Here is a 16,863-nt window from a genome sequence, read left to right as displayed (position 1 = left end):
CAAGTCTTGAAATACCTGGTGTCAGATGTGGAGTCCCTCAGGGTTCAATTTTAGGTCCTTGGTTGTTTCATCCATAAATAGTCACTTGAGATGTATATTTCCTCTGTTGTCAGTGTGGGTCAGGAGGTGCAGAGAGCGAGCGTCATCAGTAACCTGCCGAGCCTCGTCCGTCAGAATCCAGCAGAGACATTCCGTCGGGTCGTACCAAAGGTCCGGGTATGTACACAGTAACATTAATCAGAATGATGTCAGTGCTGTCGGTACTACAGGTGGGCAGCAAGTGGACAGTCAGTTTGGGAAATGACGGGTGTGTCATTCAGGTAACCTGTCTGTCTGACTCAGGAGGTCTTGAATGGAGCCGGAGCAGAGATCCAGCTGGCAGCGGCGGCGTCGTTCTTAACCATCCTGCAGGACGACATCATCCTGATCCACACTCACACTTTCTCCATTCTGAAGACCGTCTTGCTGCACCTGAACCACCGAGACACAGGTAACACACAAGGAACCACAGACACACAGGTAACACACAAGGAACCACAGACACACAGGTAACACACAAGGAACCACAGACACACAGGTAACACACAAGGAACCACAGACACACAGGTAACATACAAGGAACCACAGACACACAGGTAACATACAATGAACCACAGACACACAGGTAACACACAAGGAACCACAGACACACAGGTAACATACAATGAACCACAGACACACAGGTAACACACAAGGAACCACAGACACACAGGTAACACACAAGGAACCACAGACACACAGGTAACACACAAGGAACCACAGACACACAGGTAACATACAGTGAACCACAGACACACAGGTAACACACAAGGAACCACAGACACACAGGTAACACACAAGGAACCACAGACACACAGGTAACACACAAGGAACCACAGACACACAGGTAACACACAAGGAACCACAGACACACAGGTAACATACAGCGAACCACAGACACACAGGTAACATACAGTGAACCACAGACACACAGGTAACACACAAGGAACCACAGACACACAGGTAACATACAAGGAACCACAGACACACAGGTAACACACAAGGAACCACAGACACACAGGTAACACACAAGGAACCACAGACACACAGGTAACACACAAAGAACCACAGACACACAGGTAACATACAATGAACCACAGATACACAGGTAACACACAAGGAACCACAGACACACAGGTAACATACAAGAAACCACAGACACACAGGTAACATACAAGGAACCACAGACACACAGGTAACACACAAGGAACCACAGACACACAGGTAACATACAAGAAACCACAGACACACAGGTAACATACAAGGAACCACAGACACACAGGTAACACACAAGGAACCACAGACACACAGGTAACATACAAGAAACCACAGACACACAGGTAACATACAAGAAACCACAGACACACAGGTAACATACAAGGAACCACAGACACACAGGTAACACACAAGGAACCACAGATACACAGGTAACACACAAGGAACCACAGACACACAGGTAACATACAAGAAACCACAGACACACAGGTAACATACAAGAAACCACAGACACACAGGTAACATACAAGGAACCACAGACACACAGGTAACACACAAGGAACCACAGATACACAGGTAACACACAAGGAACCACAGACACACAGGTAACATACAAGAAACCACAGACACACAGGTAACATACAAGGAACCACAGACACACAGGTAACACACAAGGAACCACAGACACACAGGTAACATACAAGAAACCACAGACACACAGGTAACATACAAGGAACCACAGACACACAGGTAACATACAAGGAACCACAGATACACAGGTAACATACAAGGAACCACAGATACACAGGTAACATACAAGGAACCACAGATACACAGGTAACATACAAGGAACCACAGATACACAGGTAACACACAAGGAACCACAGACACACAGGTAACATACAAGGAACCACAGACACACAGGTAACATACAAGGAACCACAGACACACAGGTAACACACAAGGAACCACAGACACACAGGTAACATACAAGAAACCACAGACACACAGGTAACATACAAGGAACCACAGACACACAGGTAACATACAAGGAACCACAGATACACAGGTAACATACAAGGAACCACAGATACACAGGTAACATACAAGGAACCACAGACACACAGGTAACATACAAGGAACCACAGACACACAGGTAACATACAAGGAACCACAGATACACAGGTAACATACAAGGAACCACAGATACACAGGTAACATACAAGGAACCACAGATACACAGGTAACATACAAGGAACCACAGACACACAGGTAACATACAAGGAACCACAGACACACAGGTAACATACAAGAAACCACAGACACACAGGTAACACACAAGGAACCACAGATACACAGGTAACATACAAGGAACCACAGACACACAGGTAACACACAAGGAACCACAGACACACAGGTAACATACAAGGAACCACAGACACACAGGTAACATACAAGGAACCACAGATACACAGGTAACATACAAGGAACCACAGACACACAGGTAACATACAAGGAACCACAGACACACAGGTAACATACAAGAAACCACAGACACACAGGTAACACACAAGGAACCACAGACACACAGGTAACACACAAGGAACCACAGACACACAGGTAACATACAGTGAACCACAGACACACAGGTAACACACAAGGAACCACAGACACACAGGTAACACACAAGGAACCACAGACACACAGGTAACACACAAGGAACCACAGACACACAGGTAACACACAAGGAACCACAGACACACAGGTAACATACAGCGAACCACAGACACACAGGTAACATACAGTGAACCACAGACACACAGGTAACACACAAGGAACCACAGACACACAGGTAACATACAAGGAACCACAGACACACAGGTAACACACAAGGAACCACAGACACACAGGTAACACACAAGGAACCACAGACACACAGGTAACACACAAAGAACCACAGACACACAGGTAACATACAATGAACCACAGATACACAGGTAACACACAAGGAACCACAGACACACAGGTAACATACAAGAAACCACAGACACACAGGTAACATACAAGGAACCACAGACACACAGGTAACACACAAGGAACCACAGACACACAGGTAACATACAAGAAACCACAGACACACAGGTAACATACAAGGAACCACAGACACACAGGTAACACACAAGGAACCACAGACACACAGGTAACATACAAGAAACCACAGACACACAGGTAACATACAAGAAACCACAGACACACAGGTAACATACAAGGAACCACAGACACACAGGTAACACACAAGGAACCACAGATACACAGGTAACACACAAGGAACCACAGACACACAGGTAACATACAAGAAACCACAGACACACAGGTAACATACAAGAAACCACAGACACACAGGTAACATACAAGGAACCACAGACACACAGGTAACACACAAGGAACCACAGATACACAGGTAACACACAAGGAACCACAGACACACAGGTAACATACAAGAAACCACAGACACACAGGTAACATACAAGGAACCACAGACACACAGGTAACACACAAGGAACCACAGACACACAGGTAACATACAAGAAACCACAGACACACAGGTAACATACAAGGAACCACAGACACACAGGTAACATACAAGGAACCACAGATACACAGGTAACATACAAGGAACCACAGATACACAGGTAACATACAAGGAACCACAGATACACAGGTAACATACAAGGAACCACAGATACACAGGTAACACACAAGGAACCACAGACACACAGGTAACATACAAGGAACCACAGACACACAGGTAACATACAAGGAACCACAGACACACAGGTAACACACAAGGAACCACAGACACACAGGTAACATACAAGAAACCACAGACACACAGGTAACATACAAGGAACCACAGACACACAGGTAACATACAAGGAACCACAGATACACAGGTAACATACAAGGAACCACAGATACACAGGTAACATACAAGGAACCACAGACACACAGGTAACATACAAGGAACCACAGACACACAGGTAACATACAAGGAACCACAGATACACAGGTAACATACAAGGAACCACAGATACACAGGTAACATACAAGGAACCACAGATACACAGGTAACATACAAGGAACCACAGACACACAGGTAACATACAAGGAACCACAGACACACAGGTAACATACAAGAAACCACAGACACACAGGTAACACACAAGGAACCACAGATACACAGGTAACATACAAGGAACCACAGACACACAGGTAACACACAAGGAACCACAGACACACAGGTAACATACAAGGAACCACAGACACACAGGTAACACACAAGGAACCACAGATACACAGGTAACACACAAGGAACCACAGACACACAGGTAACATACAAGAAACCACAGACACACAGGTAACATACAAGGAACCACAGACACACAGGTAACACACAAGGAACCACAGACACACAGGTAACATACAAGAAACCACAGACACACAGGTAACATACAAGGAACCACAGACACACAGGTAACATACAAGGAACCACAGACACACAGGTAACACACAAGGAACCACAGACACACAGGTAACATACAAGAAACCACAGACACACAGGTAACATACAAGGAACCACAGACACACAGGTAACATACAAGGAACCACAGATACACAGGTAACATACAAGGAACCACAGATACACAGGTAACATACAAGGAACCACAGATACACAGGTAACATACAAGGAACCACAGATACACAGGTAACACACAAGGAACCACAGACACACAGGTAACATACAAGGAACCACAGACACACAGGTAACATACAAGGAACCACAGACACACAGGTAACACACAAGGAACCACAGACACACAGGTAACATACAAGAAACCACAGACACACAGGTAACATACAAGGAACCACAGACACACAGGTAACATACAAGGAACCACAGATACACAGGTAACATACAAGGAACCACAGATACACAGGTAACATACAAGGAACCACAGACACACAGGTAACATACAAGGAACCACAGACACACAGGTAACATACAAGGAACCACAGATACACAGGTAACATACAAGGAACCACAGATACACAGGTAACATACAAGGAACCACAGATACACAGGTAACATACAAGGAACCACAGACACACAGGTAACATACAAGGAACCACAGACACACAGGTAACATACAAGAAACCACAGACACACAGGTAACACACAAGGAACCACAGATACACAGGTAACATACAAGGAACCACAGACACACAGGTAACACACAAGGAACCACAGACACACAGGTAACATACAAGGAACCACAGACACACAGGTAACACACAAGGAACCACAGATACACAGGTAACACACAAGGAACCACAGACACACAGGTAACATACAAGAAACCACAGACACACAGGTAACATACAAGGAACCACAGACACACAGGTAACACACAAGGAACCACAGACACACAGGTAACATACAAGAAACCACAGACACACAGGTAACATACAAGGAACCACAGACACACAGGTAACATACAAGGAACCACAGATACACAGGTAACATACAAGGAACCATAGATACACAGGTAACATACAAGGAACCACAGATACACAGGTAACATACAAGGAACCACAGATACACAGGTAACACACAAGGAACCACAGATACACAGGTAACACACAAGGAACCACAGACACACAGGTAACATACAAGGAACCACAGACACACAGGTAACATACAAGGAACCACAGACACACAGGTAACACACAAGGAACCACAGACACACAGGTAACATACAAGAAACCACAGACACACAGGTAACATACAAGGAACCACAGACACACAGGTAACATACAAGGAACCACAGATACACAGGTAACATACAAGGAACCACAGATACACAGGTAACATACAAGGAACCACAGACACACAGGTAACATACAAGGAACCACAGATACACAGGTAACATACAAGGAACCACAGATACACAGGTAACATACAAGGAACCACAGATACACAGGTAACATACAAGGAACCACAGATACACAGGTAACATACAAGGAACCACAGACACACAGGTAACATACAAGGAACCACAGACACACAGGTAACATACAAGAAACCACAGACACACAGGTAACACACAAGGAACCACAGATACACAGGTAACATACAAGGAACCACAGACACACAGGTAACACACAAGGAACCACAGACACACAGGTAACATACAAGGAACCACAGACACACAGGTAACATACAATGAACCACAGACACACAGGTAACATACAATGAACCACAGACACACAGGTGACACAGTGAACAGTGTATTCTGTGTATTTTCACTTCGTTTTACATAAACACACTATTGTAAAATCCCGCTGCACATGAAATCACAGTAGATTACATTGAATTTGTTACATCCTGATACATTTACATCGATAAAAGTAAATGCTTATTTTGACGTTGTTGACATTAATGTTAATATTGACATTGATCTTGACGTTGATGCTTACGTTGTTGTTGACATTAATATGAAGCTAATATTTAAACCTACATGTTGACTTAATGTTGACGTTGCCGTGTTTATTTGACAGTGGTGAGCAACGCCTGGTTGGAGACCCTGCTGTCGGCCATCAACGCTCTACCCAAAGAGACCATCAAACAGGAGGTAGAGTGATCAAGGTTATTGATTCAGACCTTTCACCAGAATTATTCATCAGTATTAGTATAGTTAAAAGTACAACATTATAACATCACTCAAGGCAGGCAGCTCACCTCTCTACCTGTCTCTCCAGTTTATCCAATGAACCTGTCTAATTGCATTGTTTTCCATCTCCTGAACCTTCTTCACTCTGTTTACTCTTCTTCTCTGTCCATTTCTTTCTGTACCTGTCTGTCTCTCCATGTGTGGAAGGCACTGTAACTCGCTGTCTCACTGTCTCTCTTCTGCTGTCTCTATCTGTCCTTGTCTACCTGTTCAGAGCTTCTAGTGTATGAACCCCAGCTGTCTCTCTCTCTCTGTACCTGTCTGTCTTTTTCTCTGCAGGTGCTGAACCCTCTCCTTTATCAGTCTCAGCTGTCTCACTCTCTTCAGGCTCGTCTGGCTAGCTGTCGAATTTTAGGGAAAGTCGCCTGCAAGTTCGACCCTCACATGTGAGCTGCAGTACTACTGTAGTACTACACACTGTGTACTGTGGTACTACACTCACTATATATTGTAATACTACACACACACACACTGTATACACACACTGTATACTGTACTACTACACACACACTATAAACAGGTGTGTCTTTAGACCTGGTCCCCTACTAACAGGTCTGTCTTTAGACCTGGTCCCCTACTAACAGGTGTGTCTTTAGACCTGGTCCTCTACTAACAGGTGTGTCTTTAGACCTGGTCCTCTACTAACAGGTGTGTCTTTAGACCTGGTCCCCTACTAACAGGTGTGTCTTTAGACCTGGTCCTCTACTAACAGGTGTGTCTTTAGACCTGGTCCTCTACTAACAGGTGTGTCTTTAGACCTGGTCCTCTACTAACAGGTCTGTCTTTAGACCTGGTCCCCTACTAACAGGTGTGTCTTTAGACCTGGTCCCCTACTAACAGGTGTGTCTTTAGACCTGGTCCCCTACTAACAGGTGTGTCTTTAGACCTGGTCCTCTACTAACAGGTGTGTCTTTAGACCTGGTCCCCTGCTAACAGGTCTGTCTTTAGACCTGGTCCCCTACTAACAGGTGTGTCTTTAGACCTGGTCCTCTACTAACAGGTCTGTCTTTAGACCTGGTCCTCTACTAACAGGTCTGTCTTTAGACCTGGTCCCCTGCTAACAGGTCTGTCTTTAGACCTGGTCCCCTACTAACAGGTGTGTCTTTAGACCTGGTCCTCTACTAACAGGTCTGTCTTTAGACCTGGTCCCCTACTAACAGGTGTGTCTTTAGACCTGGTCCTCTACTAACAGGTGTGTCTTTAGACCTGGTCCCCTGCTAACAGGTCTGTCTTTAGACCTGGTCCTCTACTAACAGGTGTGTCTTTAGACCTGGTCCCCTGCTAACAGGTCTGTCTTTAGACCTGGTCCCCTACTAACAGGTCTGTCTTTAGACCTGGTCCCCTACTAACAGGTCTGTCTTTAGACCTGGTCCCCTACTAACAGGTGTGTCTTTAGACCTGGTCCCCTGCTAACAGGTGTGTCTTTAGACCTGGTCCTCTACTAACAGGTCTGTCTTTAGACCTGGTCCCCTGCTAACAGGTCTGTCTTTAGACCTGGTCCCCTGCTAACAGGTCTGTCTTTAGACCTGGTCCCCTGCTAACAGGTGTGTCTTTAGACCTGGTCCCCTACTAACAGGTGTGTTCCTGTGTATCAGAGTGAAGAAGGACCTGCTGCCTCTGGTCCGGTCTCTGTGTCAGGATGTGGAGCTGGAGGTCCGGGCCTGTATGTGCCGTCAGCTGGAGAACATCTCCAGAGCGTCGGGGTAAACGTCACAAACACTGAATGAAACATAAACAAACGTCCTGCTGTGATGTCACAGAGTTTCTCCTTCAGGGTGGACGACACCAGAACCGAGCTGCTTCCTGAACTGGTGGAGCTCGCCAGAGACGAGGAGAGCGGCGTCCGCCTCGCCGCCTTCGACACCATCGTCAACCTGATGGAGATGATGGACGGCGGTGAGTCAGACTGTGAGCTTTAGTATCTACATGAAGTCACGTTCTCTGAACACGTCTTCCTCTCTCAGACGACAGACTGCATGTCGTGGTTCCCATGGTGATGTCCGTGTGCGAGGCGTCGCAGGCGGACGACGCCGTCGTGGCGTCTTTGTCGTTCCAGTTTGGGAAAGTCTGCAGCGGACTGGCAGGTGAGACTCTGATGTCACACAGTGGAAACAGTAGAGTCACATTCTACTGAACCCAAAGCAGAGTGAGTTCACATCAAGGCGGCGCGGGGGGGGGCAGCGGGTAGCAAGAGGTTCCTGTGGACCAGGACCGTGACTGTGAGTTCTGGTCCAGGTGTGGAGAGCGTTGCTGTGAGTTGCTGTGTCTCTGATGAGTGCTGGTTGCGTTGCTGTGTCTCTGATCAGTAATGGTTGCGTTGCAGGCTCCCTGTCAGACGAGGAGAAGGGCCGGTTGCTGCAGAGGTTTAAGGTTCTGTGTGTCGCTGGGTTGCAGACTGAAGGAAACCAGACTGACTGCAATGAGTCAACACTGATCCGTTGCAACTGTTGCTACAACCTGCCGGTACAATCAGTGACAGAGATTCAGGTTTCAGTTCAACGTTCAGTCCTCCAGTCGGCCGGTGTCACTTCCTGTTTGCTTCCCCTCTCCAGGCCATGGTGGTGTTTGCGGACTCGACTCACTTCCTGTCAGAGCTCTACCCGTCGTTCTCCGGTCTTTGCTGTGACCCGCAGGTCAGCGTTCGACGAAGTGCTGCAGCCAGTTTCCACCAGGTGAGATAACAGAGACCACATGAGCAACCTGGTCATGGGTCTGTTCTCTGAGTCTTTGATGGGGTCAATGAAGTCTAAGGGAGCCTGGTTTAAGGAAGGAACCTGAAGGTTTCATCCTCTTAGCAGGAAGGGAATCAGGACCCTGAAGCAGCTGTTGAGGTATAATATAAATATATAAGGTGTAATATTAAAAAACACAGACGTCAATTGTTGAATTTTGAAGTTTTTTTACTGAAATTTGCCGACTGGCAGAATAAAACAACAGCTCTTTATGTCAGTTGATAGTTTGTAAGTCTTAAAGCCGTCTTCTGTGATGTCACATGTTTGACTCCGCCCCTTCCTGTCAGGTGGTGAAGCTGTTGGGTTCAAACGTCCAGCTGGTCCACAAAGAGCTGCTGGCTCTGCTGCAGGATGAAGCTCTGGAGGTCAGTCATGAAGGTTCTGGTAGTTTGTGTTTTTTGGAATGATTCTTCTTCTTTAGTTATTTATTTTGTATTTGTTTAGACACTTTGTAGCTCATACTTGTAGGAATAGACGCATAGATCCAAACCTTTCAGTGCAGAACACGTTGAACAGACTGTGTGTAGCTTTGTATTTCTAACGTTGTTTCTCAGAGCTGTGATTGTTGTTCTTTCAGGTGTTGGACGCTCTCATGAATCACCTGGAGGAAACTCTGGAGGCGGTTCTGACCAGAGCAGAGAACCTGGTGCTGGACAACAAGGTGGGAAAACCAGCCTCCAACACCGAGATGAGGATTAATATCTGTGCGTTTCTTTTTCCTGTTGCCTCTCTAATCTCGGTTCTCTCGTGTCCTCTGATTCTTCTATGTTCCCTTGCGGTTCCTGTGGTTCCTCGTCAGTTCCCGGAGCTGCTGTCGGCTCTGCTGTCGGTGGAGCAGAAGGTCGGATGCTCTCTGCGTTGGCGGCTGCATGAGAAGCTGCTGCAGCGTTACAGCTGTCTGGCCCGACTTCTGCCTGGAGAAGTGCTGCACCAGAACTTCTCCCCCCGCATCTTCACCATCCTCACCACTAATGTCAGCAACTACGACACACGACTCAATACAGGTGAACCAGGTGAACAGACGGGTAACCCTCCCTACGCTTGTTGCTGTTGCAGAAGGTGTTGCCGGTTCAGAGAGAGGCGGCTCGGACATTCTGCACATTTCTGCGTTACAACCGCAAACACGAGCAGCGTCAGGAGATGATGGAGCGACTGATCCAAGGTCAGAATACTGTGGTCCTTCAGGTGGTCTCATGTATGAGCAGGTGACCTCGTAGGTCAGAATACTGTGGTCCTTCAGGTGGTCTCATGTATGAACAGGTGACCTCGTAGGTCAGAATACTGTGGTCCTTCAGGTGGTCTCATGTATGAACAGGTGACCTCGTAGGTCAGAGTACTGTGGTCCTTCAGGTGGTCTCATGTATGAGCAGGTGACCTCGTAGGTCAGAATACTGTGGTCCTTCAGGTGGTCTCATGTATTCGGAGACCTCCCTGTGACATCCTTTTGAAAGGCTTTTCTTGAATCCATCAGAACCTCCTGTACTTCCTGTCTAAGTTGCTGCAGTCAGAAGACTTAAGATCTGTTGATGGTTCTTCTGGCGTTTCAGATCTGGCTCAGGGGCGGAGCTACTGGAACCGCTTGAGGTTCCTCGATGTTTGTGAAACGGCCTCTGAGATTTTCTCCAGAAAATACTTCAACAAATACTTCCTGGTTCCAGCGCTGGAGCTGGTCCACGACCCCGTGGCCAACGTCAGGTAGGTCTCTCAGTGAGACAGGTAGACCCTGTCTCTCTGGCATCAGATGTGACAAACCTGTCTGCTCAGCTGTCTGTCTGCTCAGCTGTCTGTCTGCTCAGCTGTCTGTCTGCTCACCTGTCTGTCAGGTACAAGCTGTGCCAGTTGTTGCCCAGATTGCGTTCATCGCTCCGTCTGCCGGCCGACAAGCAGCTGCTGCAGCAGCTCGACTTCTGCGTCCAGAAACTCCTCTGCAGAGAAAAAGACAAGGACGTGGTGGCCACGATCCGCAAGGTAACATCTGGACTAACTGAGACCAGTACAGACCTCCTGTCACTTTCTGCAGGTCTAGGATGAATGTAGTCTACAGAGACCAGTACAGACCCACTATCAGAAGCCTCTGTGAGAAAGTGCTCCCGTAGCTGTGCTACGGTGTATCTATATATACTGAATTGTAAGTCGCTTTGGATAAATAACTGTAATGTAAAATAATAACGTGTTGAATGAGGTCTCATTGTTTTTCAGACAGTCCTGGAACTGGACAAACTGGACCTGGCAGAGCCTGTAAGCACCTTGTTTTCACAGCTGAGAGTTTCACTTTAAACTCGATGTGCCTCCATCGAGTATGTTGTGTGTTTGCAGTTTCACAAGAGGCAGGAGAGGGATTTACTGGACCAGAAGAAGGAGAAGGAAGAGAATCTGCTGCTGGAGATGGTGAGTCTGAAGCTGAGCGTTCCTCTGGAGTCTGAATCACTTCCTGGTTTGTTTTCATGACGTCTCCTTTGTCGTCAGGAACAGCTGGAGCGCCAGCAGAGTGAAGGAAAGCTGAACTCTGAGAAACATACGGAGAGAAAACGTGAGCAAAACACTCATTTTACTGTAAGATGGTTCAGTGTCTGCCGGTATATTTTCAGTCTGGAGTATCTGGAAAAGTTCCTGGTCAGAGTTAATTCATCATCGTGTGTTTCTGCTTCGTAGTCCAGTTTGTAAACTGTCTTCTTTTGACAGGAAGAGACAGTAAAACCAGTCTATCTGCGATCAAATCCATGTCTGTGTCTTCGTCTGGTAACACCTTGTCGTCCTCCGGTAAGAAAAGATATTAATATGAAAATGTTCCACTGGTGAGCTTTGAACACATCAATGAACTCTGTTCAATTAGTATTCATTGAAAGCTAAATGACAAAGTGAAACCAGCGTGACGTGTTCCTCTGGTGATGATGAACCTCAGAAGACGATGAAGCTCATCTGGTCTTTACGGAGCTTCGTAGTGAGCAGGATCCCCCCGCAGCAACAACAACATGGAAGTAGCTGCACACTTTGATTTTGAAGAACTGCTGGAATAACAATCCGAGCTGATGATGGACATTTGCACTAAGTTCACACTCAACACTTTCTAGAGTGGTTTTCAGAGAATCAGCTGTAAAAAGCCTGAGTTCACTGCTCAGCAGCAAACAGCAGACTCGGTCAGAGACCAGCTGCTGAACACAGAGGAGCATTTAGCAGCTAGACCTCAGGAGGTGGTGGAGACCCAACACAGAGCTAAACCAGAGACTATTGGACTCACATTCATCAGGCGACACAAACACAAAGACTCTATGAATCATCATGTAGCTTCGTAACCACTGGATGTTCAACAGATCAACTTAAAGGCAATGATATGTTAATGTTATGTTCACTTCCTGTTTCTGTTGAAAACAAGTGGACACAAAGGTCAGTTTAAAGGTCGTAGAAGAACACAGTAGGACGTCCTGCAGGACACAACATGAAGTCGTCTTTGTGTCGCTGAAATCTTCTTGACGTGTTGGGAGTTTGGTAACGTGGAACAGTTTCTGTATTCACAGGTTTGGGACCTGACAGTAAACGTAGCTCATCTCAGAAGACCATCAATACAAACCATGATGATGATGATGATTCTTCTTCTTACAGGTAAAGAGATGAGGAAGGCTAAACTATCGAGGAGTCGATCTCTCAGCAGTCAGCCGACGACGTCCAAACCTGCCAACTCAGACCGACCTCTGTAAGACCTGCAAGCCCTCCTCCTCTAGAACCTCTAAAGAGCAGCTTCAGGTTTCAGTCCTCAGGGTTCAGAACCAGAACCAGAACCAGAACTGTTTATTGCCAAGTATGTTACACAGACAAGGAATTCTGCTCAGTGCGTTACAGTAAACTCAATAGTAGAAGACACCATTTAAAAATAAAAAGTTGTGTAACTGTAATTATTATCACATTTTAGTCTTCATCCTCTTTCCGTCGTCGTTCACTACAACAGTACGAAGTCTCTGCCGTGACGCGGACCTTCTTGTCGAGGTTCAAGGTTTTTAAAATGGTTTTAAAACCTGTTAACCCTCCGATGGCCCTCGGTCTGTAGGAGTGTTGACTGAACATCTGTGTCGTGTACACATCTGCTGCGTGTAGGTCGGCACTGATGCGACGTCTCTTTGGAAAGCTGAGATTCTTGTGATTCGATTTATACAACAAACCATTTCAAGATACAATCACAGCAGCAGGTTCACTCAACGCCTCCGTCAGACCACCAACCAACAAACAAGCATTTACAAAACCGATGAAGCCTCACAGTATTCCACACATCCCATAATATTCCAACAGAAACGCTCTTGTTACATTAACAAAGCTCCAGACGATCCAATCCAGTCAAATATTTAGTCCAAAACACATTATTATGTCCATAAACACCCACAGACTGCTGTTGCATCATTTCAAATTAGCCGGCAGATATGCCTAATTATTGATATATTTTCTAACGTAACTTCAGTTTGCATGTAAACATTGACGCTCTCTGGATCTCAAAATGGCGGCTGCAGTCTGGCGTTTGGAGTGACGCCTCACTGGACCCAACAGGAGCTTCATGTGCGTCCACAGCCTGGAACAGCCAACCAGAGTCCGCCCTGAAGGACAGCGCCCGCCCCTCTTCTTTCGTGTAAAGCTCGAGCCAATAACAACCGATCGTTCTGATGACTGACGCTTCGTAGAGCCAATGACATTCCTAAAATAACGATATTCAGCTTCAGGGGTGGATTTAGAGGCAGAACGTGGATGAGTCGGGTCGCTGCGTCCGTTAAATTCAAAGTGTGGTTTTGGAGATTTTAGGAAAGTGAATAATGGCGAAATAATGTATAATTACTGAATATCGACATAAATAAGCTCTAGTTTGAATTATGAATACACATTTATACACAGCCTAGGTATGTTACCATGGTAACCCTTTTTTGGAAAGCGCCTAGACATACCTTTAGTGAAACGTGTCAAATATTGATTTTCTGTGGTATTGTTAGTGAATCTGAACTCGGACTAGTTGAGTCTTCATGCTGAGGTCTCGTTGTGTTTTCCAGCTAATACGTCCAGCTGTGTTCAAGCTTCTGTTACTCAATGCAGCAGCACCTACAGTGATTCTGACTGTTAGCTTTCAAAAGAGACCAACACCATGCATGTACTCCAACGGGTCAAGAGCAGCTCTCAGGTGACTTTGGGTTTGCCTGGAGAGGCTTTCATGGTCGTTTTACTGGAGGACGGACCGTCCTCTGTTGTGACCTCAACACTCCGTCCTCGAGGTCGTTCGTGAGACTGATGAGGAAGGTTTGGTTTCAGGAGATGAAGCTGTGTGTCGTCAGCATACGTGTGTTTTGGGGGGAATCGTACTTAGAAACAGAAGGGGGCCGAGGACGGAGCAGACCCTGTTCTGGATCTACCCAGATGTCTCGGTTCACTGGATCAAACGCCGTGCTGAGATCAAGACGATCTGAGATCTGATGCTGAAAACAAGCTTCAAGTGTTCTTCATGTTCTGTTTTCTGTGTTTCAGGAAAGTGAAGGAGATGAGCAGCATGTCTGGACCCGGGAAGTCCTCCATGTCACTGAGCAAAGGTACCGCCTCCTTATTCAACACAGGCTCTGTCAAAGTCAGGTAGTGGTTTTCAGGACTGCAGAACCACTCCGGTTCGGGAGGACACATCTTTATTCACATATCACTTGTGTTTTATAGATGACGCCTTGAGGACCGCCCATTTCTCTACCGCGACCCAGTCCACCTCCTCCATGCCAGTCCTGATCCGCAGCAACACCACCAGCCTCTTGGAGAGGGCCAGTACCCTGGACCACAGGACCAGCAGCCTAGATCAGAGAGATCATAGAACCAGTACCCTGGACCACAGGACCAGCAGCCTAGATCAGAGAGATCATAGAACCAGTACCCTGGACCACAGAACCTGTAACATGGACCACAGGAACAATATGATGGAGCAGAGAACAGGTACAATGGACCATAGAACCACTACCATTGATCAGAGAGACCACAGAACCAGTACCTTGGACCATAGAACCATTGACCAGAGAGACCACAGGACCAGTACCCTGGACCATAGAGACCATAGGATCAGTACCATGGACCAGCGCAGTAAAACAATGGACCGGGGTTGTGGGGTGAAGGACAGCCAGTCCAGAAAGCTGTCAATGTGAGTTCTTACCAGATGTTCTGGAGGTAGATCCCACGTGTTTTTTACAGTTTGTAACCCAAAGTCCGCTCAGACCAGATCCAGGAGTGGCCCTCATACAAGGTTCTCTCTGAGTTTATCCCTCCCTGAATCACTCCTCCACAGTAATTCAAGGAGGGGTCAACAAAACCCTCTGGATTAGTTTCAACTAGTTCAACATGGACCAGATGTTTGTCTCTTGTGGTTCCACTGTCACAACATAAAATAATCCTGTCCAGCTGTAACCTGGCTTTAACCTGGTTTATCCCCATTCTAACCCTGTTATTGTTCAGTCCAGACTTAGTCCAGTCCTTGTACTTTGACCCAGTTTTAGCCCTAAATAATCGTTATCTGATCCCCAACCGAACCCTTCACCTTTTCATCTACGCTTTAGTTTATTGATTCTTTGTGGCTCACTTGGCCCTGAGTGCCCATCTTACTCCTCGACCAACCCGTATTCATCCCTGTGATTGTTTCCTCTGATCATGTGTTGTTTCTCTAGTTTAATCCATCTTTGAAGCAGCTGTAAACTGGTAGCCAGTGGATGCTCATTGTGTCCTATAAACACCGTGAACCAAAGCAAACCAGAATGCTTCTGACACTAAAACCTTGTCCCGTTGCCTGATTCTGGATATAAATACAGAATTTATTGATAGAGATTAGTTTCTGGTTAAACCCCGTCTAAACTCTGGATTATCTGTTTAGCCCTGGTTTTGTTTACTTTCGTCTTAATTCAACCTCACCTTGTCAAATGATTTATGAGCTGTTTTGTTTTTTATTCTACAGAAACAGGAAGTCAAACTCTTTCAGCGTCCAATCAGGAAGAGACTGAAGATGATGATGTCATCGTACCGCCACGAGGCCACGAGCCAATCAGCAGTCAGGGTTCACAAGTTTAAAGACGAGTAAAGGCTTACCCAAAATGCAACAGGACATCTGATCTACTGAGCACTGTGTATTCTAATGATCTCATCCTGTCTCCTGATTGGTTCAGTAAACATACAAACTTGTGTTCTTATTGGTTCGTGTTCCACACGCTGACACGTGATTGGTCGGATGAATGTTCTCTGACTCCATATAACTGTGTGTTGATTGTTTTTTGGAA

General features: G+C 46.2%; 1 protein-coding gene across 1 annotated transcript in view; it reads left to right on the top strand.

The window, feature by feature from the left end:
- ppp4r4 (protein phosphatase 4, regulatory subunit 4) overlaps positions 1 to 16,763 on the top strand; it is a 21,136-nt gene extending 4,373 nt beyond the window's left edge. The window contains exons 3-25 of the mRNA XM_079179775.1: positions 114 to 216; positions 343 to 490; positions 6,694 to 6,767; positions 7,146 to 7,252; positions 8,462 to 8,569; positions 8,641 to 8,762; positions 8,831 to 8,950; positions 9,190 to 9,329; positions 9,419 to 9,538; positions 9,886 to 9,963; positions 10,176 to 10,259; positions 10,398 to 10,571; positions 10,655 to 10,760; positions 11,146 to 11,293; positions 11,422 to 11,566; positions 11,798 to 11,836; positions 11,915 to 11,986; positions 12,065 to 12,128; positions 12,281 to 12,358; positions 13,199 to 13,289; positions 15,092 to 15,153; positions 15,272 to 15,740; positions 16,545 to 16,763. Coding sequence (XP_079035901.1) covers positions 114 to 216; positions 343 to 490; positions 6,694 to 6,767; positions 7,146 to 7,252; positions 8,462 to 8,569; positions 8,641 to 8,762; positions 8,831 to 8,950; positions 9,190 to 9,329; positions 9,419 to 9,538; positions 9,886 to 9,963; positions 10,176 to 10,259; positions 10,398 to 10,571; positions 10,655 to 10,760; positions 11,146 to 11,293; positions 11,422 to 11,566; positions 11,798 to 11,836; positions 11,915 to 11,986; positions 12,065 to 12,128; positions 12,281 to 12,358; positions 13,199 to 13,289; positions 15,092 to 15,153; positions 15,272 to 15,740; positions 16,545 to 16,590 — 2,698 coding nt within the window. The 3' untranslated portion in view covers positions 16,591 to 16,763. The remainder of the gene's footprint in view (positions 1 to 113; positions 217 to 342; positions 491 to 6,693; positions 6,768 to 7,145; positions 7,253 to 8,461; positions 8,570 to 8,640; positions 8,763 to 8,830; positions 8,951 to 9,189; positions 9,330 to 9,418; positions 9,539 to 9,885; positions 9,964 to 10,175; positions 10,260 to 10,397; positions 10,572 to 10,654; positions 10,761 to 11,145; positions 11,294 to 11,421; positions 11,567 to 11,797; positions 11,837 to 11,914; positions 11,987 to 12,064; positions 12,129 to 12,280; positions 12,359 to 13,198; positions 13,290 to 15,091; positions 15,154 to 15,271; positions 15,741 to 16,544) is intronic.
- The last annotated feature ends 100 nt before the right edge of the window (positions 16,764 to 16,863 follow it).

The sequence above is a fragment of the Pholis gunnellus genome (assembly GCF_910591455.1).
Source record: "Pholis gunnellus genome assembly, chromosome: 19".
NCBI lineage: Eukaryota > Metazoa > Chordata > Actinopteri > Perciformes > Pholidae > Pholis > Pholis gunnellus.
This window is presented reverse-complemented; position numbering and strand designations above follow the sequence as displayed.